The sequence below is a fragment of the Hermetia illucens genome, chromosome 4, assembly GCF_905115235.1.
Source record: "Hermetia illucens chromosome 4, iHerIll2.2.curated.20191125, whole genome shotgun sequence".
Lineage (NCBI taxonomy): Eukaryota > Metazoa > Arthropoda > Insecta > Diptera > Stratiomyidae > Hermetia > Hermetia illucens.
This window is the reverse complement of record NC_051852.1, coordinates 132,656,035-132,682,423: the sequence shown is the minus strand read 5'-3', so window position 1 is coordinate 132,682,423 and position 26,389 is coordinate 132,656,035. Positions and strand designations below refer to the sequence as shown.

The window sequence follows — 26,389 nt, the reverse complement described above, 5'->3', positions numbered from 1 at the left end:
CCTTAACCATCTGGCATGGGGAACACTACATGCAATTGAAGCGTTTTCCGGATCGATTCGATTTAATATATTCAAATGTCAGCTTAGTACGCACTACCAATTAGTTGTTCGTCCTTAAATTTTCTAAATTAGCAGGCATGACACTTGTCCTGGATTCAAAAAACAAAAGTCCTGCCCAAAAACGCCGAGATTGTGAGAAGTTTTAATCGGAGCATATGAAGTAAGGACTGAGGCATCTCGTGGTTAGTAGTATCTTGTTTTGGTAGTAGAAGTACAGTAGACGGAATGGCATCATTTATTCGAAGGTCATGAATATTCATTCGCCTACTTAACGTTTTGATGGGTTCCTTAATGATCTTTTTTTCTGGGACTTTTGTAATAAAACCAAATTGTCTACGATAAATAAATACCATTCAAGCGTTTTACCGAAGCCATGTGGATGGAGTGTTGTTAGATGTGAGAAATCATCATCGAAAAGTAAGCGGGTCTTTGGTCTGCTTTGTTATGAGAGAGGAATATCTTGTATCTGAAAGCCTTCAAAATATGGGATTAATGGTTTTCCTGGACTGACTAAATTTTTGGCAAAAAAATGTATCGAGGTTTTCAGATTAGAGCGTAGTGGATGAAATGATGAGCTTGGCTTTTTAAAAATTTTGGTTGTTTCAATCCTACATACCATCTGATGCAGCCAGGTCAATAATGTCCTGAAATTGATGTTGGAATACGGAAATACACCTAAAACTGTGATATCCAGATATTTTCGTATTCATTTTATCTTTTCAAAGAAGCTACGTGGAACGCATACAACTAACTATATGTGGAATGAAAAGAAAAATGAAATGTGAAAGCACCAGTGAAAGTAACATCCTTAAAAAGCCAAACACTCAAAATTCACTTCCACTAAGCATGAGTTTTGTTGTTAATCTTATCGTTTACATTGGAATGAAAGTGGGGTGGAGAAGCAGAAAAAACGGTTTCTTATACTCTGGCTTTTGACGGATTCAATACCTGATTTCCGGCTTGACCGTGGCATTCCCACAGGCCAATGGGTTGTTGCATGTCCTCAGGCCTACATGCTGAGTCGAGACACAAATCTGTTTCCACATTGGCAATCTGGAAAATTTATTGAAAAACATGTACAAGACAGGTAGGCTTATAACAAACAGACCAAATCCTCCTTGGACAGTTTTCTTTACGATTAAGAAGCACTAAAACAAAAAAAAAAAGAAAGAAGAAAGAAACGCGTGTGTATGGGTGACAGGTGAGAGACTTCAGGGAAGTTTGTGGCGGTCGCGTACGATGCTGCTGTCGATACTGTGGACTGACATATCGAAGAGGTCTAGAACACAACTCGTGGCTACTCTTTATTATATCTAATTTATTAACCTGATTTCCTCCTTGGTTGTGGCATGGATAAACTCCAACTGCTTTCTTCATATCCTTCCTTCGTGCTGGTGAATCCAAACATGTGCGACCGCCAAGTCCCAGATTTCGGATCTACTCAGATTTGTTTTGTGGGAAAGAGATTCAATATTTATGTTATGGAAATGTAGGAACTCTCTGTATGGTGACAGAAGAACAGATTAATAGAAAGAAAATACGTACCTCTCCTGAGGCAACGGCCTCTCCAGGGATGAACAGTTCTGGGTAAATGTTATCCAAGTACCATTTGAAGCTTTTACATCCTAGCTTTTGTCTGCAAATAGAATATTGAATTATAGAATGAAATAAGTGGACATCCAAAATATTAAGGAAGGGATATTTAGAACTTGATCCTAGTCACTCTCTCAAAGATCACGGTTGTTATGTTGCAATGATATTAAAATAATGTTGAAATATTGCTTGCGCAATGCAAAGTCCGAAGCCCTGATGGAGGATGAAGATGAGAGATCAACGCTTGGTTCAGAGGGTATGTTTTCACTTCGTGGATAGTAGCATACATATGTACATATAAAGTACGTATATTGCATTTTTTTTAGATTTTTCGGTTGGATAGGTTCTGAGAACGAGACCTGTTATACTTTTTGAGGGTCATATTTTGAGCCCTTACTCCCCTACATTTCATCCGATATCAAATATGGGACTAGTTTCGAAAAGTACTTATTGAGCCTTTTCACATGATACCCCACAAGACCACATTCTGTAAAAAAAATTGCACCCTCCTTTCGAATGTATGGGGGGGGGGAGTCCCCTTAAACTCAACACAAAATGGTGCCAATTACTATATGTAAAGGGATCCACAGGCCACATGTTCACACCAAATTTCGTGACAATTGGTTTGGCCGTTTCCGAATAAATCGGGTGTGACAGACAGACAGATCTGCAAGTAGTTGCCAAAACTCCCATTAGGCGCGTCCCTACGTGCGGATAAGGGAATACTCGATGGCTGCGTATGAATATGATGCACTTGTACGTGGGGGGGGGGGGGAATGTTTATGGGCAGATCGGGTAGGTTGGAAAAAACGTCCACACGTGGATAAAAATGACTATGGGAAGGTCAGCCAGAATAATAAACCAATATCGATGAAGAGACGGTGTATAAACTCACAGTGCATGGTTCAGAAGTACCGGCGGCCTTTGAGAGTGGGGAAGCAGGCTCCCGGTCGATATCCCTCGACTGCAGTGTCTCGGTGATAAAAAGCTTGGCCACCGTGGTGTCTAATGTTACAAGCAGCTTAGGCAAGGAGGTGTTTAAACCAAGGCACCCTAGAACACCCATAGCAAACGCACTGAAGGATATGCCGAAGGGCAAACGGTGGTCGTCAAAAGTCGCAGTGACATCGAACGCATTGCAGCGAAAGAGTTTAGGGAGGCTTGGTATCGAGAGCCGAATTGGTTTACGAGAAGCTCATCAATTATGAGATCTCCTCCAATATCTAAGGCGGAAAAGAACCTGGGCCAAAGGAACCCCATTAATGCGAGAAGATGTGGTAGGAGCGAAAATTGTTGGCGGAATTCATCAAAGGTAAGTCATCAGGGTTGTATATAACAAATCGCGTGAGGATGAGAAAGATTCGAAGGAGAGTCCTAAAATTACTCCATTGACGCAGTCATCGCAGGTGACACGCAACCGTATACCAGCAGATGGGCAGAGGAAAATGAGGGTTCGGAAAAAGTAAGGCGAACATCCAGGAAATCAGCAGATTCCTAAAAAACAAAAAAGCGTATCACCCGCTTTGGAGAAGGGACCTAAGATCTAAGCCGATATCGCGGAAGGTATACGACTGGAGGGAGAGGAGGGGGGGGGACGAAAAGGGAGGTCTCATGCTGGAATTGAAAAGGTTAGAAGAAAAGAAAGCCGAAGGCTTCCGCAGCCAAGTCATCCATTGCTCTCGCAGACCACCCACGAATCAGAGGTCCATGTAGCTAAAATTTAACGAAGCTTACAGAAACCCCAATCAATAATGGATGAGTGGCCTTGTTAGCATGCGAGGAGCAATCCACATAGGAATGTGTGAAGTAGTCCACAAGTGGGGTTCATATGGGCAAAAATAGACGGCATTTCGTTTACAGCTGCTATGCTCCTCCAAGCCTGATGTTGACTGAATTCGAGGACATGCCGGACAAATTGGTCATGGATGCAAAAGGACGGAAATTAAAAGTCATTACCGGCAATTTCAGAAAGGGGAGGTGATATTCGTATCAGGAATGTTATCCATCGCGACCATCGAGATGTCGGAGGATGCTTTGCATGAGCTCAAAGGCAGCAAAATGCGGACTTTGCATTAAGCTAACGAAAATTAATCTGATGCTATTCACCGGTAAGACGAAGATGCCTGGATACCTGAAAAAGCCCTATGTAAACGTAAGCCAGTGAAATCAGGGTAGTATGGAATACTAAAAAATATGCTAGTCTACACCTGACTAGTAGTCTACACCTGACATTGACCAAAGGGGCAATGTCAGTATTAGGTTTAGAGAATGGCCACTGAAACTCAGCAATAATCTACGAGAACAAATATCTTAGAGGTCTGAAATTGGTGCTGAAAGGAAGAAAACCAAAATAAGCGTAATCACTGCGTTCGCCTTATATTCAAAATCTGATGAACTCCAATGCACCAAGAAAAACTTGCAATCGTAGTGAACATACCTTCAAAGTAGGGTAGTAAATGAACGATGCGACGCAGTTTCACTATTAAACTGACTAGCTTCACGTCGTGCTTTGCATCCGACTCTTTGTTAGGCAAATTATAGATCAACTGGAATTAAGTGAGGTGAAGTTGACCTGGACATTTTTACTGGTTGGTAAGAAATTTGTAATCTTCCGTGAACTCCCTGGGATGGCTCTAGAATGCAGGGCCTGCCAATTGCTTGTCCTTTTCCTTGTTCTTGGAAACTGTGCGAAACTTGCCCATCATAGTAGTAATTCGGTCTTATATAGAGGGTTCTTTTACCTTTTTACATACCTCGAAGAATGGGCGTCAACGCTAATCTCCTTCCTTCAGTTCAGTGATGGTTACTAACACCCTCCTAGCCTCTTTAAAGTCCCCCCCCCCCGCCCACCACTTGGCTCCCGTAGACTTTTTGCTTTCAGTGATTAAGATCCTCCATGACGGTGTTGAGGCGGTCTGAACCGCTATAATCATTGTACTAAAGAAATTTCGGATCTAGACTTTCTTAAAAAATCGCTAGTAAAAATGTTTCGATGCGGGACGAGAGTTCTTTGACATCTTTGACTATATCTTGGGTACATTTTTTTTATGGCAGCAGTTGATTATATGAAGTAGCCAATGTGGTGGCTTGAATTCCTTTCCTAATAGTATAGTATACATTACTCTATGCATGCACGTGGAGAGCAATGTACACCAAAAATGCCGAAGTCTTAGTAAGCAAGAGTTCAACAAACCACAACCGTTGCAGGGATTTTTGTCTCCCACTTAAAACTTGTCGCTAGTGTAGCGGCTCAACACACTCATCTGAGGAATTCAACAGAATCATTAAGAACAATCTTTCGAAGTCATGCAGCATGCAGAGCTTGCGTTTGCTAGATTCGGGGTTCAATTCCGACCAGAATGAGGAACTAGCTTCTTCGTGGAGTTTGACAGAGGTGTCGTCGAAATGGGTTTGTGGTCTCAACGGACCCTGTTAGCGACTTTTCATATAACAACAAACAACTGGTATAGGAAGTTGCAGAGGCTCGTGCTTAAGTTCGAGCTGTCAGAATAAAAGTGATATTTGAAACGCATCAGAAGGTAATTCCACAGTATGCTCCGAGGGAAGGTGCTCGTTATATAATTGCCACACACCAGGGGGAAACAAGCAAAGTCACTACCAACCCAGGGGCTACTGACTTCTTAGCAATCATCTGCAAATCGACGATTGTAATACGACGTTTAACGTCCTCATCTATACTGGAGTTGACAACTCCGTCATTTTCTTCAAAACAATTGGCAAGTTTAAGAAAACGACATCAGTTTAAATTTTTTGCCGCTCATGGCGGTGTGATAAATTCCTATAGCTCACGAATTCTGAGGTTTTTGTTGGCAAGAAACAAGTTGTGTTTTGGAAATTTAAAGTTGCAGACGTGTCTCGTTCGATTTTAGGAGTCGATTCGATGACTTCCTATGACTGACGTAAACGACCGCAAAGGACGAGAACCTAACTCGAAAAGCAAGATCCTGTGTGCTAAATAATAGCCTAAAATTGTAGACATTCGTAGGCCTTGCTCTGCATACATTAAAGCGGTTCCCGAGTTCACGAATTCATCTTCATTGAAGGCGGGTCTACGTCACAATATCCAGGATCAAATCCTCACCATTTGCTGATTCATGGATGAGATGCTAAGAAGATTGGATTTCTCAAAAACCTAAAAAGTTGAAGAAGCTGACCATGAAGGTCTGCCCGTAAGCTCTACTGAAGAATCCCAGTAACACGGGCAAGACTGTACTAGCCAGGTTGGGGAATGTGGGGGTGTCTTCATTGTGAAACGGTAATTTCTTCGTTAATTTATTCGTTGGATGAAGGGGCGGGTGGGATGAAATCGTGAAGGAATTCAGAGGCAGTCAGCGAAAGCTGTGCCATACCGTCCTTAATATTTCTGCCTCACTCTATTCTCGGGTTCCAAATGAGGAATACTGAATTTTCGTGATTTTCTTTTGTTTGTTTTGTTAACTAGTACTCTGCGACGGGGTATCGTCAATTCCTATGGCCTGAGGATTTCAAGGGAAGGAGGTCCGTTCTGGCTCGATTCCGGTACTCGAGTAATGGTTTGACGGCTCCAAGCGCATAGTTAAACTGATGTTTTTTACTGTGTGCGTCTTTTTTCAACAGGCCGCGCGATGTTCCCTTGTTTCATTTTTAGGTTCCGGTGGAGTGCCTTCATCGGTTCCATGACAGGTGAAATTTTGTACAATGACACTTTCTCATATTCCTAATACATGTCGATGGGACACTTCATGATTTGTGAACGGATTTTTATGGTCAATTTGGTCAACTTGTGAGTTTTTTGGGACACTCCCCCTTTAGCGCATATAGTTGGCAAACATTGTTATCATTTCCTTGAAGGTATAAAGTTCCATAATGAAAGTCATTCATACATATAGGGCCTTCTGTAAAAAACTGAACGTGTTTCGCGAGCTCAACTAATTCTGGTAATTCAGAACTACGATTAGAAATAAAACTGCATGTGCAGATGCTGTTGTTAATCATTCTGGATTGACGTAAATCAAAAGCTTCGGACGTTGCTACAGAATACAACCCCCCTTATGCTGAATCTCTTGGCTGTCGAAGAGAGCTTAAAACATTTCAGTGACGCTACCAACGGCAACATCAGTCCTTAATTCGTTCCCCTGGATTTATGTGAGATGCTTAGGTTTCCATACTCTTCATGACTTCTAGCTGTTGCGCAACCGGAAAAACCACCGAACGAAAGTTCATTTGACCAAAATCCTGGGTACGCTTGTACTGTCAACGACCTGAGGTTGGTTGTTACCAACGGAATGTAGATGAACCACTCATATTATGGTTATGAATACTGCCTTACAATCGTTATCCATTTTATTAAAAGGCCATAGGAAGTCCCATTGACAGGTCAAACAACATGATTAGGGGCGCAAAATTTTTAAACAACTCGGGTGCCAGATTCACAGCTCCATGAATCATTATGTCTGATCGGGAAACCAGCTACGGATCTTAGTTCTTCAGAACTTTATCGACCGTGAATGGAGTCGCAGTTCACCTTATCTTCGGCTTTCTACATGTGTTGCTGAAAGATGGTATCGTTTATTTAAAGCTTTAATTCTGTATGAAACATTGAATAGATTAAATTCCTACCCCAGGACCCGGGAGTTTTTTGGTCCAGTTTTTGCCCCCTTACCAATGATATTATAACACCATACCACCGATTCCCTTAGATGAACCTCCCAGTCAGTTAGAACCTTTGTCGTACACCGCATCGTCATTACCTGGTGCTGTAGAAAAAAACTTGCACTAATCCTTCACACTTTTTAGAAGGGCGGCATCGCATAACCGGAAAGGTATTGTCGTATTTTCCCATTGTGTGACCTATCCACCGCTATTTCCGCCACGTCCACAAACAATTGGTTCATACGTTATTGTCAAGGACACCCTAATGACACAAGCGGATACGAAATGCTACGAAATTTCAGGTGTCACTTTCTACGCACTATTCCACTTTAGAAACACGGAGACAACAGTCTTACTGTGCTTGCTTTCTTCTTAAGTTCCGGAGCTATTTGGCCAAGGTCCATGACCCAGTGAGAGAATAAGGAGCCGTCGTTAGCATAGTTGAAGCATGATTCCTCATAGAAAGTATCATTCAGCTACTTTTCACCGATTTTGAGAAGGCAAGAAGCTTTGTACAGAAAGTACATTTTTCTCTCGACGGGGAGGGCATTCCAGAGAAACTAAAAACTATTACCATAAAGACATTTGGCGGCGTAAATAGTCACGACTGGTGCTGCAAGGAGTCTACTGTCCTTAGAAAATGACTGGCGAAAATTCAGGAAGCTTCAGGACAACATGCATCACTTGTCCCAAAAGTACATTGTGTCCTTCTAAGTAATATGCTGGAATCAGAGTAACTGCCGAAAAAATGCTGAAAATGTCATTTCCAAAAGGGTCATAACAAAAAGAGCACTCATGTAAGAACTATTTCTTGAGTTGAGTAATTCAACAACGTGCGGTAGTCCAGCAACTTCGCTAGTCCAACATTCCTGTGGTTGGATATCCATCGCACCATTCAGGGATGACTGCATAGTTTTTATGTTGGAGAGAAATACCACGTCGACATTCCTTCATCCTTCATTGGCAACTCAAAAAAGAACTTGTACTTCCAGTTCACAACTATTTGCTCTGCCAAGGAATTCATATATTGCTTTCAACACTGTATCCTTCCTTGCGTAATATACCGAAATGGCCAAAGAAGTATTTTACACTCTTGAGGTGCCAACATGTTCCAACGAATTATATAATCTGTGCTCTTGCTGACTTGTAAAATTTGCATTTATGGTTTTGTTCGTTGTTTCCTGCCAAAGGTTCTGAAACTTTCTCTCTATTTTCATTGGCCCCCAAAGTATTTCTATTTAAAATTTCTGCGAAGTAGCATATTTCTTCGTGAAAAAACCACCCCTGTTTGTAGTTCTCCGTTCATTTTCAAACCTCTACCATCGTATACCTATGTTTGTCCTAGACATTCAACTCCGTGGTATTTCGCGTGTACGGGTTGGGTTGTATCTACTACTCACCTCAACTCCCTCCGACCGCTCACATCGCCAAAATCTCCCTTGTCCTCGCCGATTCGCTGATAGTAGTATTTAGCGTATTCGTCTAGCCAAACTTCTGCTAACCGAACGGAATTCCTCTTGAGAACATTCACTCCCGTCCGCCACTGTAAAGTATAAAATAAATTTGTAGACGGATACAAACCCAGGAAATTTCAAGAATTTCTCATTTTATGGTTAGGGTTGGAAATGTTTAGGGAAGTAACATGCTCCTTTAAGGGGCTCGCTGACTATTTGGTTGTTAAAGAATAAATTTTAAGCAGAGGAAAAAGAGGAGCCTCTAGGGGGAGAGAGAATTTGGACTCGTTATGGAGGTTAGTATTTAATGGGGGGTTAATGGCCATCACTTCTATGGCTAAGTTGTTTTTCGTACTGATATTGAAGAAGCTCCACAATCTGCACAATTTATTTTAAACCTCGTGAACTAAAAAAATATTTCATTCTGGGTACAACCACCTTAGCTTGGCCGAAACAAACCTTAAACTTCCTTTACCCTAAATCATATTTCTCTTACCTTATAAGGTGACCTTTTCCGGAAAATGTGTCCAACATGAGAGCAAGGTACTATTTCAAGTGTTCCGCCGCACATCCATGTTTTGAAGGATAACTCGAGATTTTCACCACCCCAGATATCAAAACCTGAGTCATAGGTTCCAATGCGTTCGAAGAATTTTCGGTCGATGGAAAAAAGCCCTCCAGCCATGGTTGGTGACCAAACAGGTTCCGCCGAATTCTGTAAAAGAAGAAGCAAAATATGAGAGAGATTTTGTTAAAAGCGCAGTTCAGATAAGATTTTTTTTCAGATTGTTTCGCAGGAACAGACCACAGAATCTCATTCAGCCTTGGGTTGTTAAGCTTGTGAGTAACGACTTTTCGGTTAACTGACGTAATATGATAAGCTCAGTCGATTTTTCTTGTCTATGGAGGTATAGCGGAGTACCAGGAGTGGGAAATATGTCACTGAAATCGAGGAGAAGGATAGACGGTTTGTTATTAAAATGGAAGCTAAGATATGACAGCGCTGATGGGCAAAGATGACTTTTGGCACCTGAATATTCTGTCCTATTTTGATGCTTGTGAAAGTAATTGAAAATCCCACCAATATCAAATATTTTTGACTCCACACTGTGTCATCTTAAAGTGGTGTTACTGGTAAATGCACTTTCAGTAACACAGCGAGTAGTCCTAGTTTCATCCTGTATTAGAAACCCACGACATCATGCCTGAAAATACCCTCTTAACAGAGATGTTTTCAGAGGCCCTTTTCAGCTTCCTTGCCACTCAATCTTCACAGAAAATCTGCTCCATTGAACTACCTCCGCTACGGAACCATCCTGAATAACATAAAAAAATGTAACCACATCGTGAAAAGGTCCATTGACGATGCTCATCATCTTCGTCTACCCTAGCGGCATTTGAATGACGATATTGAGATGATGCCTGCAAGGAAGAATTTCAAATTTGCCCGACGACGACGTGGCACCATTGTAATATGTTATATAACGATGTAATCGCCCTATCCACGCCAGGATACCAAACCAGCCAAACCAGGACGTGCCAGAGACCAAAAACTAACAGCTGCAATAACGACGTCAGATTATGCCACGGCTTAGTATTGTTCACGCTCCTTTCGGCTCTTCGTGGGATCTGAACGCAATTTAAGTCTCATAACTCTAAGAGGATATTTTGAGGATGAAATATATAATTTAGGGATTTGTGAAAATCCTTTGGTTTGGAATATGGCAACAAGTTTTGAAATCTTATACTTAATTGAGGAAATAATCTGTAGTAATTAAATATTGTAGTTGGTGTGATTGAATTCATCCAGTCTTGGGAAATTCTTAGATGAGATTTTGAATGTTGGTAAGGCGGAAGTAAGCATGGCTGATGTCTTAGTTGAAATTACTAATTTGGAAGTTTGAACCCAGGATGTGTGAGGAAGTTGCATATCAGAAGATAGACATGGGAAGTTTTAATCGTGTAGTTGAAGTCGTAAGCAAATTGAGGCAAGGTGATTCGTATAAGGATGTGCAGTAAAACTTTATAGCATCCAAATTGGCAGAACATCCAAGTGGGGTGTTTTGACATAGTCGTTTCTTCATAATTTATTCTTCCAGATTATTCTTTAATTGAGCTATATGTTGAAAGTCATCATCTTCATTGTAATATGTTCAGCTAGAATTCCCTACATAAAATGAGATGGAAATCTTCAAAAGATAGTGGTCTGGATACGTCAGGTTTTTGGATTTTTATCCACTAAAACAATCCCCAACGCCTCCTTCCTTCCTTGGCACATGGAACCACTACTTCTCTAGTTAGTTTTCCTTCCAGCAATATGCGACGCTTTGGGCATGCTAAACTTCTACCGTCGTTTCCTGCCCAAGGCCGCCCATCACCAGTCCGTTTTGAACGCGTACTTGTCTGGCCCCAAAATAAAAGACACACGAGAAATTGTGTGGTCTGAAGAGGCTGTCCGCGCGTTCGATAATCCCGACAGCAACTGGCTGATGCTACACTTTTGGCATTTCCTTTGCAAGATGCACCCCTAGCCGTTTTTGTTGATGCCTCTGACATCGCAGTAGGTGCTGCCCTTCACCAAAAGGTGGATCAAGTTTGGCAGCCGTTGAGCTTCTTCTCGAAACAGTTGAATCCCGCTCAACGGAACTACAGTACCTACGGTCGCGAACTGCTCGCCGCGTACTTGAGCATCAAATACTTCCGTTTCTCCCTAGAAGGCAGGCCGTTCACAGTGTTCACGGACCATAAGCCCCTCACGTATGTTTTGAAACAAAAGCCCGACAAAGCGTCCCCTCGTCAGCTTCGACACCTGAGCTTCATAAGCCAGTTTACGTCAGACATCCAGCACGTGTCCGGCAAAGACAACATAGATGCTGACGCTTTGTCTCGTGTCTCCGAGGTTAACATCCCCGCCTCACTCGATTTCTCGGCTATTGCCAAGGCGCAGGAGGATGACGCAGCACTTCAGAGCCTCAAATCCAACCCCAAATACAAATTTCGGGAGTTGCCCATCTTCGGCTCAAACCTCTCGCTCTGTTGCGAAGACTCGGAAAAGAGACCTCGGCCATACATTCCGGCCACATTTCGCAAGGAAGTGTTTCACGCAGTTCACGACTTCGCGCATCCCGGCATCAGGACAACAAATCGGTTAGTCAGCGCAAAATACTTCTGGCCCTCCATGAACAAGGATATCAATTCCTGGGCCAGAGAGTGCATCGCAGTGTAAGGTCCCCAGACATGTAAGGAAAGAAGTGGGCTCATTCCCCCGCACTACCAAGCGTTTCCACACGATACACCTCGACATAGTAGGGCCTGTGCGAGACTCGCACGGTTACAAGTATTGCCTCACAATCATCGACAGGTTCACGCGGTGGCCTGAGGTAATACCTCTGAAAGACATTACGGCGCAATCTTGTGCCGAAGCCTTCTGCCGAGAGTGGATACCTCGCTTTGGCGTCCCTGCAGTGAATGCAATTTGAATCCACCCTTTTCTCGGAGTTAGGCAAACTCCTGGGTTTTAAACGCCAGCAGACTACTGCATACCACCCGCAATCCAATGGGATGCTAGAACGTTGGCACCGGACGCTGAAAGCCGCCATTATGGCACGTGACGATCCGTCCTGGTCCCAAGTCTTGCCTCTCGTCCTACTTGGCCTACGTAGAGGAATTTGCTGCCAGCCCCGCGGAGCTGGTATACGGGGAGAACCCAAGACTCCCAAGCGATCCGGTCTTTGACAAGAGATCGGGTCTCACGGAGTCGGGGTTGGTGCGTCTGTTGAGGGATAATCTCCGACATATCAAAGCGCCATCTACCCGTCCCCATCCGCAACATTCGAAATAAATTTCGAATGCTGCGGATCCTGCCGCGTCACACGCTCATAAATATGCTTCCCAGATTTTCTCCGTCAGTTAACGCTGGTTAGATGTGATTATAAAGCTAATCAATCCCCATTCCACCTAGAATCTGTTGCACAAGACTTTCCGATAATAGGTCCGCATTTAGGACTTCCTCTAGGTTCTGCCTTTCTACGAATCTCGGTCAGTCGAGCAATACGTACTCTGGGACTCCATGGCAGTTTGGATAAGGTGCTGATGATATCCTTCATCTCAGATGAGAAACCAGGTGAGATAATTCATCTCCCATGCTATCTCTCCAACCACTCCTTCATGGTAGGGATCATTTTCTATGCCTAGGTAGAACATACCCTTAGGGCTGCCTCCTGTAGACAGTAATGAATTTATGTACGTTGCATGAGATACTTAACTTAGTTTCCCAAACTTGAATTGCAAAGACCAAGATGGGATCCCCTTCTACCTATAAGCAGCCAAGAGGTATACCACCCTCGATTGGCGAAACCCATACAAGTTATGGTTGCTTAGTCGCGAGCATACTGTAATTGTTGCTCAAAGTTAAGTTTTGTGTCTATCAAAACTGCAAGCTGTTTGATGGCCTGCTTGGAAGTGACAATACCTCTGATGCGTGCGTAATTTCGTGGTAATGAGGGCCACTTCAGTGTTTTTTTCAGTAGTCTAGCGCTCCCTAACCAAGCCTTAACAAAACAAATTCTTCACATGAGAGTAACACGGTATCTTCTAGACGCTTTGACGATACAACTAGTGCTATGTCGCCGTCTTAGCGCACCCCCAGGTTTCCTCCTGAACTGAAGCATTAAGCACGTTATTGTACATGATATTCTTTGGCGGTGGACTCATAAAGTGCCTTGGAGGAATCCCGTGAAGGCAACGTAATTGCGGAGTCCACCATCGGCGTCGTACTAGATCCTCCGCTCTGATAAATCGACAATAGTGACGAGATAACTGAGAGTACCAATCGTCGAGATTTCCAAAGTAGACCTCAATTGGTCGAAACGAGTCAGGTCGAGAGTCACTACCACGCAATATTTGCAGGTACTATCCTTTAAATGGGTTGCATTTCTAGTCAAGCCAGTAACGAATTTAATGGCGTCAATTGTTGATATAGGGGTCTGTTGGAATATGACTCTTCTTCTAAGGCAGCATTATCAGCTTCTGCCGTTCCCATGATGCAGGAAATACCTTCTCGGCCGTTCATACTTCATACAACTCAGTAAACATGTCCGGTATTTGTTTCATGGATTCGCGTATCCTTCTGCAAATCTCCAACAGCTCCTTGCTCTGTATCAGTTTATTGTGAGAACTTCAGCCATATCTATATGTCGCAGGATGCTGAATGCTTTTGCGGGAAAAATAGCCCCTGATTGAGTTTAAGCAAGGAAGTGTGGTATGTGATCTGTAAAGATGGACGTCTTTTAAATCGTCCCATCATGATTCCATCGGTGCTCACCCACGGGTTTACATTTGCTTTCTAGTCCCTTAAATTATTCCCATTTGCTCCGCTGTATGATCAGTCTGAGGTTCTTGCGGGCTTCCTTATAGTCGTGATCTTTTTACCCCTGGACGATTCTATCTAATTTCCTGTCAGCCTTTCGTCTGGTCTAGCGGCAAGTTGATTGAAGGTTGGCCAGGTTGTTGATTTATTATCATTTATATTAACCTTTTTCTTATCGGTGATGTTCTTCGTGCCTTGACACCTTGACTGTAAAACCTTGGGCCGGCGATTCAATGGATGATACACATCTTTCCTCAAAAACCTCGATCACGATGGTGACATTTGCTTCCTTTCACACCTGGTTATGGACATTGGCGAGATGGACTTGGGAAGGGGGCAGAGAGAGTCGGATAAAACCAAAGTTCTCAGTTTGACCAGTTATCAGGTTTCTCCGATTTGCACGAATGGGGCAAATATCGATGGCGTCGAACTGTTTATATATTTAGGTAGCGTTGTTTTTGCAAGGGTGTCATCCTTGCTCGAGGCATCAACATGGTTCAAAAACCATAGTTCCGTAGTTGTTTGCAAACCTGCTTGATTGACGGTTATTTCAACGATGTCCCCAATCCGGTTGTCAAGAGTTGGTTCAAAAATCTGTCATGGTATGTTATGGGACAGCAATCGGATCGGACGGTAATTCGAATATTCAGCTGGACCACTATTCTTTTTCAATATTGGAACGGTCGTGCTTTCCTGCCAGTCAGATGGTGTTTTACCCTCCCTAACAATTCGACTGAAGAACTTACTGAGCCACAGTGTTGGGTCCCAGCTCTTCACTTTCCAGAGCTCAAATGCAATGTCATTAGGTCATGTTACTTTCCCCGATTTCATTCGTTTTATTGCTTCCTCTACTTTAGTCGTGTTAGCAGGTAGAATTGCTTCGAATGTCGGCAGTGCTTGTGGAAGTGGAGGATGAATAAGTTCTTCCGTTGAAATCTGCACGAAATCGCCGTCGATCGTTAAGGAAAGTACTGTTTGTGGGGCATAATTAACTGCTTGTAATTAACTATAATAAGATTATCGTTTTATGCGTATTTTTAATTTGAATAAAACAAACAAGCAATTGTTGCCTCAATCAGAAAAACATTCCTTACTCGCCAACTGCAATATGCGCGAACGACTCCAGATCTCTAGTGGTGGTTTGATCCAACTCATGGCGTCCCTGAGCAGACGCAACGGGCCGTATTGGATTTAAGTTAGATCGCACGTCGAGAACTGGGTCTCTGGGGAGACTCAGGTTCTGCCCATATTCAACTTTCGAGGGGTTTGGAGCAAACATCTCGCGGCTGACTGTCCGTAGAGCATGTAGAACGAGAGGCAAGACGAGACGGCCTTCATCGTCTTGTGTTATCTTTCGAGCACCCCGTTGGATTCAGGGTGTTAAGCAGTTGTCTGTAGGCGTTTGAAGTCTAGGAGTTTACCTAACTCTGAGAAAAAAAGATTCAAATTGCATTCCCTAGTCGGTGATGATGATTGCTGATCTAACCAAAGCGTGCAATCTACTATCGACGGACGGCCTCGGCACATGATGGTACCGTAATGTCTTCAGGGGAATCGCCTAAGGCCACTGCGTGAACCTATTGTGAGGCAATACCTGAAACCGTGCGAGTCTCGCAGTGAGCCAACGATGTTAAGGTGGATGGGTGGAAGCGCTTGGTGGATCTGGGAACGAACCTACTTCTTTTCTTCGAAGTTTTATGCTTCTGACATGCAATGCACTGTCTGGTCCAAGAATTGATGTCCTTGTTCATGGACAGACAGAAACATTTCGCAGTGGCTAATCGGTTCGTTGTCCGGATGCCTAGGTGCGTCAGATCATAAACGGCGTTAAATTCTCGTTTGCAGAAAGCGACAAGAAAGTATGGCCTTGACCCCTTTTTTGAGGTATATATAATGTAGAGGTCGAGTCGAAAATGGGGAACTCTCAGATAGTGACTGAGAGTTACTCCTAATGCTCTAAAGAGCTGCATCGTCCTTCTACGTCTTTTCCAAACATGTTTTGGATGTTGGAGGTGAATTGGCTTCTGAAGCTCGGCTGCCTGAGTTGACGAAGAGACGCTTTGTCGGGTTTCCGCTTTAAGGCAATTTGAATAAAACAATTGCTTACTTTGCCTCAATCAGAAAAACGTTCCACACCCGGCGGTTGCAGCTAGAAGAAGGGGCAGATGTGGTCAGGTCTAGTGGCGCAGCCTCATCGCTAGATCCAACGAATTTTTATTTGCCGGAACGGACGTTTCAAGTGTGCGTTGCTTTAGTATTCCGCTGCAGATGTTATTACAGCGGTCTCCACAAGTTCTTCTCATTAACGCAATAGAAGAAGTGTCCGATATCTTGCGCACTCCCGCATACCCCGAGTGTCCATCTTATCGTAAAGAACTATAATGTAATGCTTGAGATCCCACGATCTTCTTAAGACACGGATTGATTTTGTGGTCATAATCAGAGCTCCGCTGAGACAAGCACAACAGCACTACTCTGTACTGATTGCATGAAACTGCAGCTAGAGGGCCAACCGAAACAACCGAGCTGAACGCACATGAGGAAGGGATTTTCTACAGACATGTGAATTCAGGGCTATACCGGTTCCCATGGTGCCAATATACCCCTGGTAACGTTTCGTGACTGATCTAAAGTGAGTTCTCGTGCAGACTCGGGTCTTAACCCCTCTAATAGGCTTTTGGAGCATTCCCCTATCACATCACGGTTGCAAATTAAAGTGAATACAGCGTTTCCCGGTGCCACTCCTATGGAGGCTCTCCTCGCCAATTGGTTTTAGTTTGGTCGACAGGGTTGCTATCCCGGCTCCTTCACAGTCACCTCAGAGTACCATTCGAAATGGTTGGTAATTCCGTAAGTAAAATCATTTCTTCTTTTTCCTCACAAGATCGCCACCATTTAATATGCTGCCGGCCAGTGCGTTCCTCACGCTGTTTTATCGGTGGCTTGATTCACGAGATAGCAATCAACGGCTGATATTGAAGTGCGATGATCTCATAGAGAACCGCTTTGCAGTTAATACACGTTTAGGGTTCTCCCTACAAAATGTAGGAGTATGTGTCGTTTATGAACATAAGTATTAACACGTTAAAGGCACCCACTTGACTATTAAATTCGCCTGCAATGACGATATAGTTACCGCAGGCACATTACAGGTCTTTGTATTGAAAGATTGCCAGAAAGGATCTTCCTCGGCATCAAGCCGACCTGCGTGTGGTGCGTATGCGATGAAGAAGTGAATAGTGCAATCGGTTGATATAATGATTAGCTTCACTAGGCCATCAAATCTCTCGATTTTTTAATGGTATCACGGAAACCTTCAGAAATGGTGATGCCAGTACCATAATGAGTGCCTGGGCCCCCAAAATATACAAGTTTATAGCCGTTTTTACTGCGTTCGTGTTCAATGTCGCAGATTTTGGCATTGCACCAACGAGTTTCTTGTATAGCGCAAATATCAATGCACTTTTTCCGAACGGTTCTTGCGAGTTCCTCCATTCAGTGAGGGTGTCTAAATTTCATTTGAATACGTCCCTTTTTGTCTCTAATTTACTTGCGTCCCTATGCTGTCCGTGCGTCAAAAACCTTCGCCCATTTCTCGACAGGATCAAGGTTCGTCCTGATGCGTATCAATAATCAATAATCCTTGAATTTCAATCTAAAAGGATTGATACTCTCATAGGGCTAAGACAATTTTAAGCTGTTTATTTGTCAGTTGGGGCTATTTCAATACAAATCAAGAGCAACCATTCTCAGTACTACAGAGCAATCATAACTAATACAGATCTGAGAAGTTTCCCTTTCGAACGTGCTCTGAAATCCAGTATGCTTGGTCAATTCAGATAATCAATCAATCTTTAAGCAAATATCATTACCAAGGGATAGTGATTGATCCAAATAATTTTGCTGACGTCATTAGGCCTCATAAAATATATTGAAAATCGTTCATTACAGCTCTTGAAATGATTCCTATTCATCATAGGTTCCTTGTCGAACACATAAGCATGCCTGCAGGAATGTAAGCATAAGGCACTTCCCTGCTAAGTACCTTCATAATACTTTTCATGTCCCAAGTTCGACAAGACCATCAATAACTTCCTGATCGATTGGTAGCTTGCCTGCAAGCAAGTAATGAACAGTATATTTCATGGTAGTCGATAAATTCGCTACTAGTTTACATTGGCCTGATTAAATTAATAGCAGGAGCCATTTCCTGTGTTATGAGTGAGGAAAACGTATTCGCCTCACGTGCCAGGCCAAGTACTTGCCAGAAGCCTCCAGGAGGAGTACACAGTGTTCTCGTTCTAAAACACTCGGGGCAAAGGATTGATTGGACAAGTGCCGTATTTCATTCGAGCGTGTGTCGCCTCTTCTCACTGTAATTTGTCAAATTGGCGTCCTAGTCTGCGAGCAACTTTCCTACCTGATGATACCACTATTATCAGCCGGGGATCTAATTAAGATATTATTAACGAGGCATGCCAAAGTGAAGTAGATAAAGACATTCAGTCATATGGAGTAGTGCCAGCTGCTGGTTATAGGAAACATTCATCTGCTTTAATGACGGAAGCCTGAGCCAGGAAATAAACCGAAATGAAGGTGAACCCCAGGGAATACTCCAATCAACTGCCTTTCACCAATCACATCGATTTATGCCATCAATACCGTTTATCTAAATGAAATGCTGTTGCGTGCGTTCACATCACGTTTTCGCAGGACATTCAGGCAATAACCAACTGGCTGACGGCGATATAAGTCACAAGATGCTTAGGTGTGTCTCTCTCAGCCCGTGACTCATTTGTCTCAGCACAGAACGTGCACTCATCTTTTATAGACCGAACAGTGTTCGGATAATATTATGTTTGCTGTTCCAATTGTGTCCTTTTGCGAGAGACAAACGACCCTGACGTCGACGTTCTATTGCCACATTTATTGACTCGTACAATTTCCACTTAGGATCCTGCTTGCCTGCTGTCTTCCTTCCTTCGCACGCTCGGCAACGACAGCAAGGACGATTTGGAAACGTAGACTCGTAAAGAGGACGAACTCTTCCTTAGTTTTACTGTGCCTTAAAACGTGATTACCATAAAAATGTTCATTGCAGTTGCACAAATTTTATTTGCAGAAAGACATGGTCTTTGACGATCGAAACTAACGACGATTTCCTGATGTTTCCAGTGGAAATGGCAAACACTGTGTGATTGAAAAATGGCAGGGATATGAAAGGAGCTTTAAGAGGATGTAGAGGATATGGTTGAGCAAAAGCAGACTATTTATTGTTGACTGAAATTTAGAAAAATTCAGTATTTGAACAGCTCCTTGTTTGCATAGACAAAAGGGATGTGTTTGTCAAGGCATTAACAGTCAACTTTGAATACGTTTTACTTAGCAATCAAGCCCATGTTCGCAGGATAATCTGAGATGCAACAAATGTAAGGAGCATCCTCCAGAAGCCTTTTAAGATGAAACTCTTGAGCGCGAAAAAGTTCCAAGCGGATAAACATCCTTGTTGTTTGCATTTTTGGCACAAAACAAAGCCCTAATCCTCCGTAATCCTTCTTTCTCACTGCAGACTGTGATCACTAGTCGACAGTAGCAAGTCGGGGAATCCCCTCGCTAAACTTAATTTTAATGGTAACAAGTCCTTTTATTATCCTCCCCAAAATACAGCACTTTTCACTCAGATGCTGAGCACTCACTTACTTTGATTGTTGCTTTTTAGTGCACCGCCATCAGCAGAGCAGTCCTTGAGTGCACCACTCAGTCTTATTTCGGAACGACCGTTATCCGCCGCTATCCGGGCTACTCTTTTGACTCCGTACAAAATGTGGGAGATACCTTCTGAACACCAGTCGACATTTAATTAAAATTCAGACTAGATCCTTATTTTATGTAGCGGGTTTGTTTACGACTGCTGAAATCTGCCGCAGTGCAGTGTGCAAAGCCCAAGGACTCAGCCATTCTCCAGGATTATGTGCCGCTTCGGTAATTTTTCACTATTACGCTATCGTTTGGAGACAATGGGTTGCTGCCTTTTTTAGTTAAAAGTTTCAAGTTCCGTTTTTTGGTGAGTGAGCATGTCTTGGAGCGGAAACTGAATGCTACTCGTAACACTTCCCACTAGGGCTAGCTCAAATGAGTTGCAATTATGGGGCAGCATGGAAGAGCTGGTGTAGTTGTGAGAAGTGAGCTGTGCATTTTTGAGGCTTTACAGGTTTTGTAATGAAGTGATGGTGTTTAGCATAGTCCTTGAAATGAGGGAAGCACTACTTTTGGTTTTATTAATCTGCATTTTGATGGGGGAAATCAGGGAAAGCAGTATCACTGAAGCATAATTTTTGGGTTAGATGACATACGAAGGTCTCACGACATGCGATATTAGAAAAACAAATGCAGATTGAAGGGTGGAAAGTCCTTGCCAGTGTGCAAATGGGAAGCTGTCGCAATAATATTCGGCAATATAGATTAAATATTCTGGGTATAAATAAAATTTCATGGCGATCCTGATGTAATGGAGAAAGATGAATAGGCAAGGCAAGCTTCTTAAAAAGAACCTTGTTATGGGGATAGTAGATCTGAACACCAGCATTATGTATGGGACGATAAGTTTTTGGGTGATCGTAGCAATAATGGTGGGAGGATTGAACACTCCTGGAACCTCGTCATTGGTGCCTAAGGTTAGTGGCAGAAAGCAGAAGATACAAGGTTGGTTCACGTACAGAATCACTGAGGTGGTATCTCTAAAAAAATGCTCCAGATGCTTTCATTTCGATCATTTTGCTGCAACATACTGTAGTGGCCGTGGCTTTGGGACATTCAAACAATTTTCTCTACTTTGTTCAGGGACAAGGTGATCGTAGAACGCGTTTAATAATACGTAATATTCCTTGCTTTTTTCCCGTCCTAATATTCCCTAGCCTTCCCCAATTCCCCACTCTCAATTTATCAATTCCCATCACTATTTTCTAATTTCAATTTTCAGCTGTAAATTTTGCAACTCCTGAATTAAATTTTTTTATTTATTTTATAAAACGACTACAGGTACTTTTCCCTTAATCCCAACAATTTACTTACACTTGCAGAATTCCAAATTTTATGTTAAATTCCACACTTGCACTATGCAAGCGAACAGCCTGTAGATGTACATTCACCTCATTTGTGTTAATCTACTAGCGTTGTTGTTGTTTACGCAACGTATGAGGTGTTATTGTTATCGCTAAGCCGGCATCGACTTCGAAGTTGAAGGCCAGGTTTAGGGGGCCGGCTGATCGAGAGACAGCTGATGAGCAAGAGATCATTTCTGGCTGTTGGAGAAGAGAGTTGGGATTTTAAAATGCTAGGGGTGGGTGTGAGTGGGAGAGTTCTGCTGTTGGTGTGCCAACAAAACGGGAAAGGATTTGGGACCTTCGTGAGTGAATGTAATAAACCCCTCCCGCGATTGACACATTCGTTTGTTTTTCATATGATTAGTTTTTCCTAAATTAGGAAGTGAAAGAAGTCACGAGTTTGATTGTAATTGATAGTAAGAAGTGAAAGATTAGTTGGATTCGGTGATAATTTCCCGGGCGGATTGAAACTACTAAGCTTCTGTAGAAAAAAAACAGATATATATACATGGAACCTCTAAGGAGCAATTAGGTTGTTATCGTTTTGTGAAGTCAAGCTCTCCGATTTCTAGCGGGAAGCAACTCCAAATTTGGAAATAACGATTAGGTCAATCGTGGTGTCTTGCCGTCAGTTTTAAAAAGTTATTGTTTGTCACGTGAAGGCACCCCAAAAGAAAACATGGAGATGAAATTCAAGGAAGATGTCCGGCAATAGGTAAGGAGTTTTCAAATGAATTTTCGGGCTTATTCAGTGAATATGATTATAAACACTCATTTGTAGGAACACAGGAACGTCAACACGCAGAACTCTGGTATGACTCGTGAGTTTTTCACAATTTAATTTTTCTTATCTATTTTTATTTATTTATTATTTTCCACTCTTTATTACCACTTTTATTTCATTATTCTTATTAATGTATTAGTTTACTGTTTTTCTCTTCTTGACTTATCCTTGGATACTTTACTCAATTATTTTATTTTGTTACTTTCCAATTATCGTTTTTGCATAAAATTCTACTTCTGTGCCATGAAATATAATTAATTCCTTTGATTTGAGGACTCTCTTCGTCTCTCCTCCTTCTTAGCCTCCCAATACACTCCCACATTTTAGGGACATTTCCTAGAACAATGCCCGGAGGGCGTCATGGAAGGGAGGGAACCTTAGACGCCGCGCCTAAATAAACATCTGAGGCAGAAGAAACAGGGATCAAAACTGTGATCCGTCGTTGACGGCCCCCCCCCCTCGATCGCGACATTTGAGTCCAGAGATTCATAGCTTCAAACGCGTGGTTGAGCCGTCATTTTTTTATTTTCATTTTTCCGGTTTTAGCTCGTGTTTTGGTTAAACATTAGGCATTAGGCTTACGCACAAACAAGGAGCGGTTGTTTTCAAGACGGGGTGCGGACCCACGCCCTGACAAGTGAACTTGGTATAATGACACGCGGGGGATTGTACCGCTCAACGGACCTCCCCATTCGCGAGCCTGGCTAGCATAGAGGCGTGCAAGCACATGTCGACCGAGCGTTCCGATGGAGCTTCAGTATTTGCGAGCGGACCTCCACGGTTAATTTCGCAACTTTTTAAGTTTTTGGGATAGCTCTTCCCTCTAGGTCATCGGAAACGCCTATCACCTTACCAACCGGCACGTTGCAGGGGGAGGCAAATGCTCAGCTTACCAAGAGTGAATTAACCAGCATAGATGAAAAAGGTTGAAACAAATCAACCTTAACTGTTCTGAGACAATCAAAACTTACTTTCGCAAACCATTCTAGAGTTGAATGGAGGTGTGGCGGTTGCTTTTTGTGAATCGTACTAAAATTGTGCTAGTACAATGTGAGTGTATCTGGCAATGCCTCGATATAGGCCTGCGAAAGATAAGCCATTCAAAAAACAATGGCATTCCTAGGATCAATTTTGTGTTAGGCCAGGACAAGAGTTACGGGAGAAAAACAGCCAAACGGCCGGTCTCCCGGTCTCGAAGAGGAGACATTCCTAGCAGCCTTAAAAGTGGTTACGTTTCGAAATTAAGAGCGATTGAAATAATGGGTAAATTATTTCAGTGTATAATGAAGGCATTTAGCCTTACAATGCCTCTAGACCATTTGCATTGAAAAAAAAAATCTGGCTGCTGGTGGAGCCAAGAAACCACCCAGTGGTAGTTCTACTACAGAAGTCAAATTGACCGCCTGGCACGCCTTCTTCATATCGCGCTGCCAGTGTATTAGACACTGTAGGGTTCATCATCAACTTTATCGAGCTTACGAATGTTCCATCTGAGCGACAGGGTGGATTTTCGCGTACCCTTTCAATGGCAATGTGGTAGCAGTGGTCGCATATCTCACTCGAGAGGAATGTCCGCCGTTAAATGCTGTGCTTCGCCGCATTGGAGTTGGATTTATGACACCTTGGTTAAATTGGGTGCCCCCCCCCTCCTACTTAAAATGATTCATGGAGAATTACCTCTCATAAAGTTTTCTTTGGTATGAGACGGATGACGGGCCGAAAGAATACATTGTACGAACAGATCTTCCTTAAGATTTCAATGGAGTGCTTGAATTGAGGAAGCAACGTTGCTTTTGAGGACTACTTAGCGTTGGTTGCAGTCGTGAAAGACTCCAAAAAGATGGAACTTTATGGAGGCATATTGACGAATGACAGAGATGGTGGAATCCATTTTGCTATACGAGGCTCTGATGCTAATGCTGTGAACTGGGCGAGGGTGAATTTGTCTTACCGGCTAATGGCGCTGAGGTTGCGCAGTATGTATAAAACATTAAGAGTGCCGCAGGAACGACCCCTTGGATCTTTTGGTGAATGAGTCAGACTGTCTCTACTAAAGAAGTAGGGCGGATCCATCCGAGATAACTGCAAGATTTCGAGGATCCACGAGGAAGTAGCTCTACAGGAGATTGTATCAACCGTTGAAAAATTCTGAAAAGAGTCGTAGGATCCATACATTGCTCCCATGCAATGAACAAGTATTTGCATCACTCGGATTAAACGAGCCTTCCGGCTGTTCCGAATGCATCGCCACGCTCGAGGACTCGAAGCGTTTGAATGTTGTCCTCAACGGATCTACAATCTTGTAGAGGAGATGTAGAGTTCATAGCAAATTGTTCCACAGTAAATGTTACAATAGTGACGATCTAAAACAAATTCCAAGGACGAAAAGGGACCAGAAAGGCGCGTTGGGTGAGTGACCTATAAGTGTAGCTATAGACCAAAATGATCAGAGCAGAAAAATGAAAAATAGTCCGATTGGTAGTCTTAAGTAGAACATTCCGGAATTTCGGTGAATTTCGACTTCCGTGAATGGTAGCTTTCTTACTACCCTCTAGACCCGTCAACAAAGTTTACTGTACCGCCTGTCGTTTTGGGTCCTATCAATCCAAGTTTGACCCCGGGTTTTAGAAACAGGTAATTATCTCTCTTCACTTCATGCTGCCCACAGAACAATAGTGCTTTAAGTAACCATCCAAATCTTTGCTATTAAAATGCACAAAGGAGCGGAATGTAGCAGGTTTAAATTCCCAATAAGGGACTGCATCTATAGTAACTGGGAGACTGGGAGATGGAATTTTTGAACTAATGACCTTGAATCTTTCATGAAACGCATATTCGAAGTTTGCCCACAAACCATCGTTCCCTCAGTGGAGGGAAATTTGATAGATGAAAACTTGCCGTCACCCAGGAAATGGTTTACATTATTGGGAAGACACCGTATGACGAATTAGTTATACATAGGGATGCATACTATATTTTATACAGGGCAGGGATAAGTGTACATTAAAATCAAGACTCAAAACCTCCAGAGTGCATGGATAATAGAAGAATTTCCAGGCACTCGGTCAAGGACAATTTGGAAGGAAAGTGACCACGAGGGAACTTTGGAAGAGAATAGAGCAATCAGAATTAACTTGTTCGTGAATTTGGGAGAGCGAAGGACATACTTTGGCCCGCATCTTCATGCAATAAAAACAGCCGGGGTCAGCCTCAACGATGAGCTGTATACCGGAAGATGATTTGGCGCAAATCTTACTTCGATGGAGAAAGTATGAATTCGTGATCTCGTCTGGTATTGAAAAGATGAATCCAACCTTGCCATCAAGATTTTCAACGTGGCAGGCAGTTGGCAAGAATATGCTAGTCTTGGAGTATGTACTCACAACCGTTTCCTTTGGAGAAGCCCATGCTACTTTCCTGTTCATGAGAACATTGTTGTATGTTGCCGAGGATGCGGAAGCAAGGTTCCCACTTGCAGCAAAGAAGTTAAGGGCAGATTTTTATGTCGACAATTTACCAAGTGGCGCAGCAACTAGACAAGAGATGAGAGTTGACCCGGAAGTGTTAAGATCCGATAGATTTAACCTACGCAAGTGGGCATCAAATGATCCCAGCCTTTTGAGTGATATTCCTGAGCAACGCAAGGAAGTGGGGTCGCATGACTTTGTAGAGGTGCTGCAGTGGTGCTTCCGAGGGAGCATATGCTGGGATAATATTCTGTAGGGTCATTGACTCCAGTAGTAAATCAAACGTATCCCTACCTTTCGCGAAGGCCAGGGCGAAGCTACTGAAAGCAAAGGTAACTTTGCTGAAACTAGAACTGAATGGTGCTTTGCTGCTCGCCGAACTGATGCATCTGATGAGGTTGATATTACGACTAGATGAATCTGCTGTATACTGTTGATCCGAATCCACAATCGCATTGACGTAAATAATGAAAGTAGCTGGAATCCTATGTCGCAAACCGGGCTGCTAAAATACGTAAGCTCAAAAGAGAATCTTGCGGCCTGCGTTTCGAGAGGCATCTCCTTTGGCGAGTTGCTAAATCGTCATTTGTGGTGACGGGGACCGTCATGGCTTCTGGATGGACGAGCCTTTGAGAAAGTAGTCTGTTTCCTGGGCATTGCCGACCAAGGAAATCTGTTGGAGCGATACTCGACATTTTCAAAGATGGTAAGGGTCGTGGCCTACTTTTTCGGTTTCATCACTCGGAAGAGCAATCTGCTTGGCGGAATACGAGCAAAGTCGGCTCAGAATCCTACCGTTACTCTAAGAGACAGAATTTGGCAAGGAGATCGACTACTTGAAAAAGGATTCCCCAGTCACCAAGAGGCTACGAAACTTGTATTCTTTTCTTGATCATCAAAATTTGCTC

General features: G+C 43.0%; 1 protein-coding gene across 7 annotated transcripts in view; it reads right to left on the bottom strand.

Annotated features, from left to right (window-relative positions):
• The window catches only part of LOC119653512 (putative polypeptide N-acetylgalactosaminyltransferase 9), a 405,357-nt gene that overhangs the window by 28,279 nt on the left and 350,689 nt on the right, over positions 1-26,389 (bottom strand). For 6 of the 7 annotated variants that reach the window (XM_038058174.1, XM_038058173.1, XM_038058177.1 and 3 more), the window contains 4 exons: positions 9,256-9,474; positions 8,706-8,848; positions 1,606-1,696; positions 1,387-1,497 (listed from right to left, as the gene is read on the bottom strand). In XM_038058174.1, the coding sequence (XP_037914102.1) occupies positions 1,387-1,497; positions 1,606-1,696; positions 8,706-8,848; positions 9,256-9,474 (564 nt within the window). Of the gene's footprint in view, positions 1-1,008; positions 1,114-1,386; positions 1,498-1,605; positions 1,697-8,705; positions 8,849-9,255; positions 9,475-26,389 lie in introns of all 7 variants that reach the window. The other variant, XM_038058180.1, reaches the window with a different exon arrangement.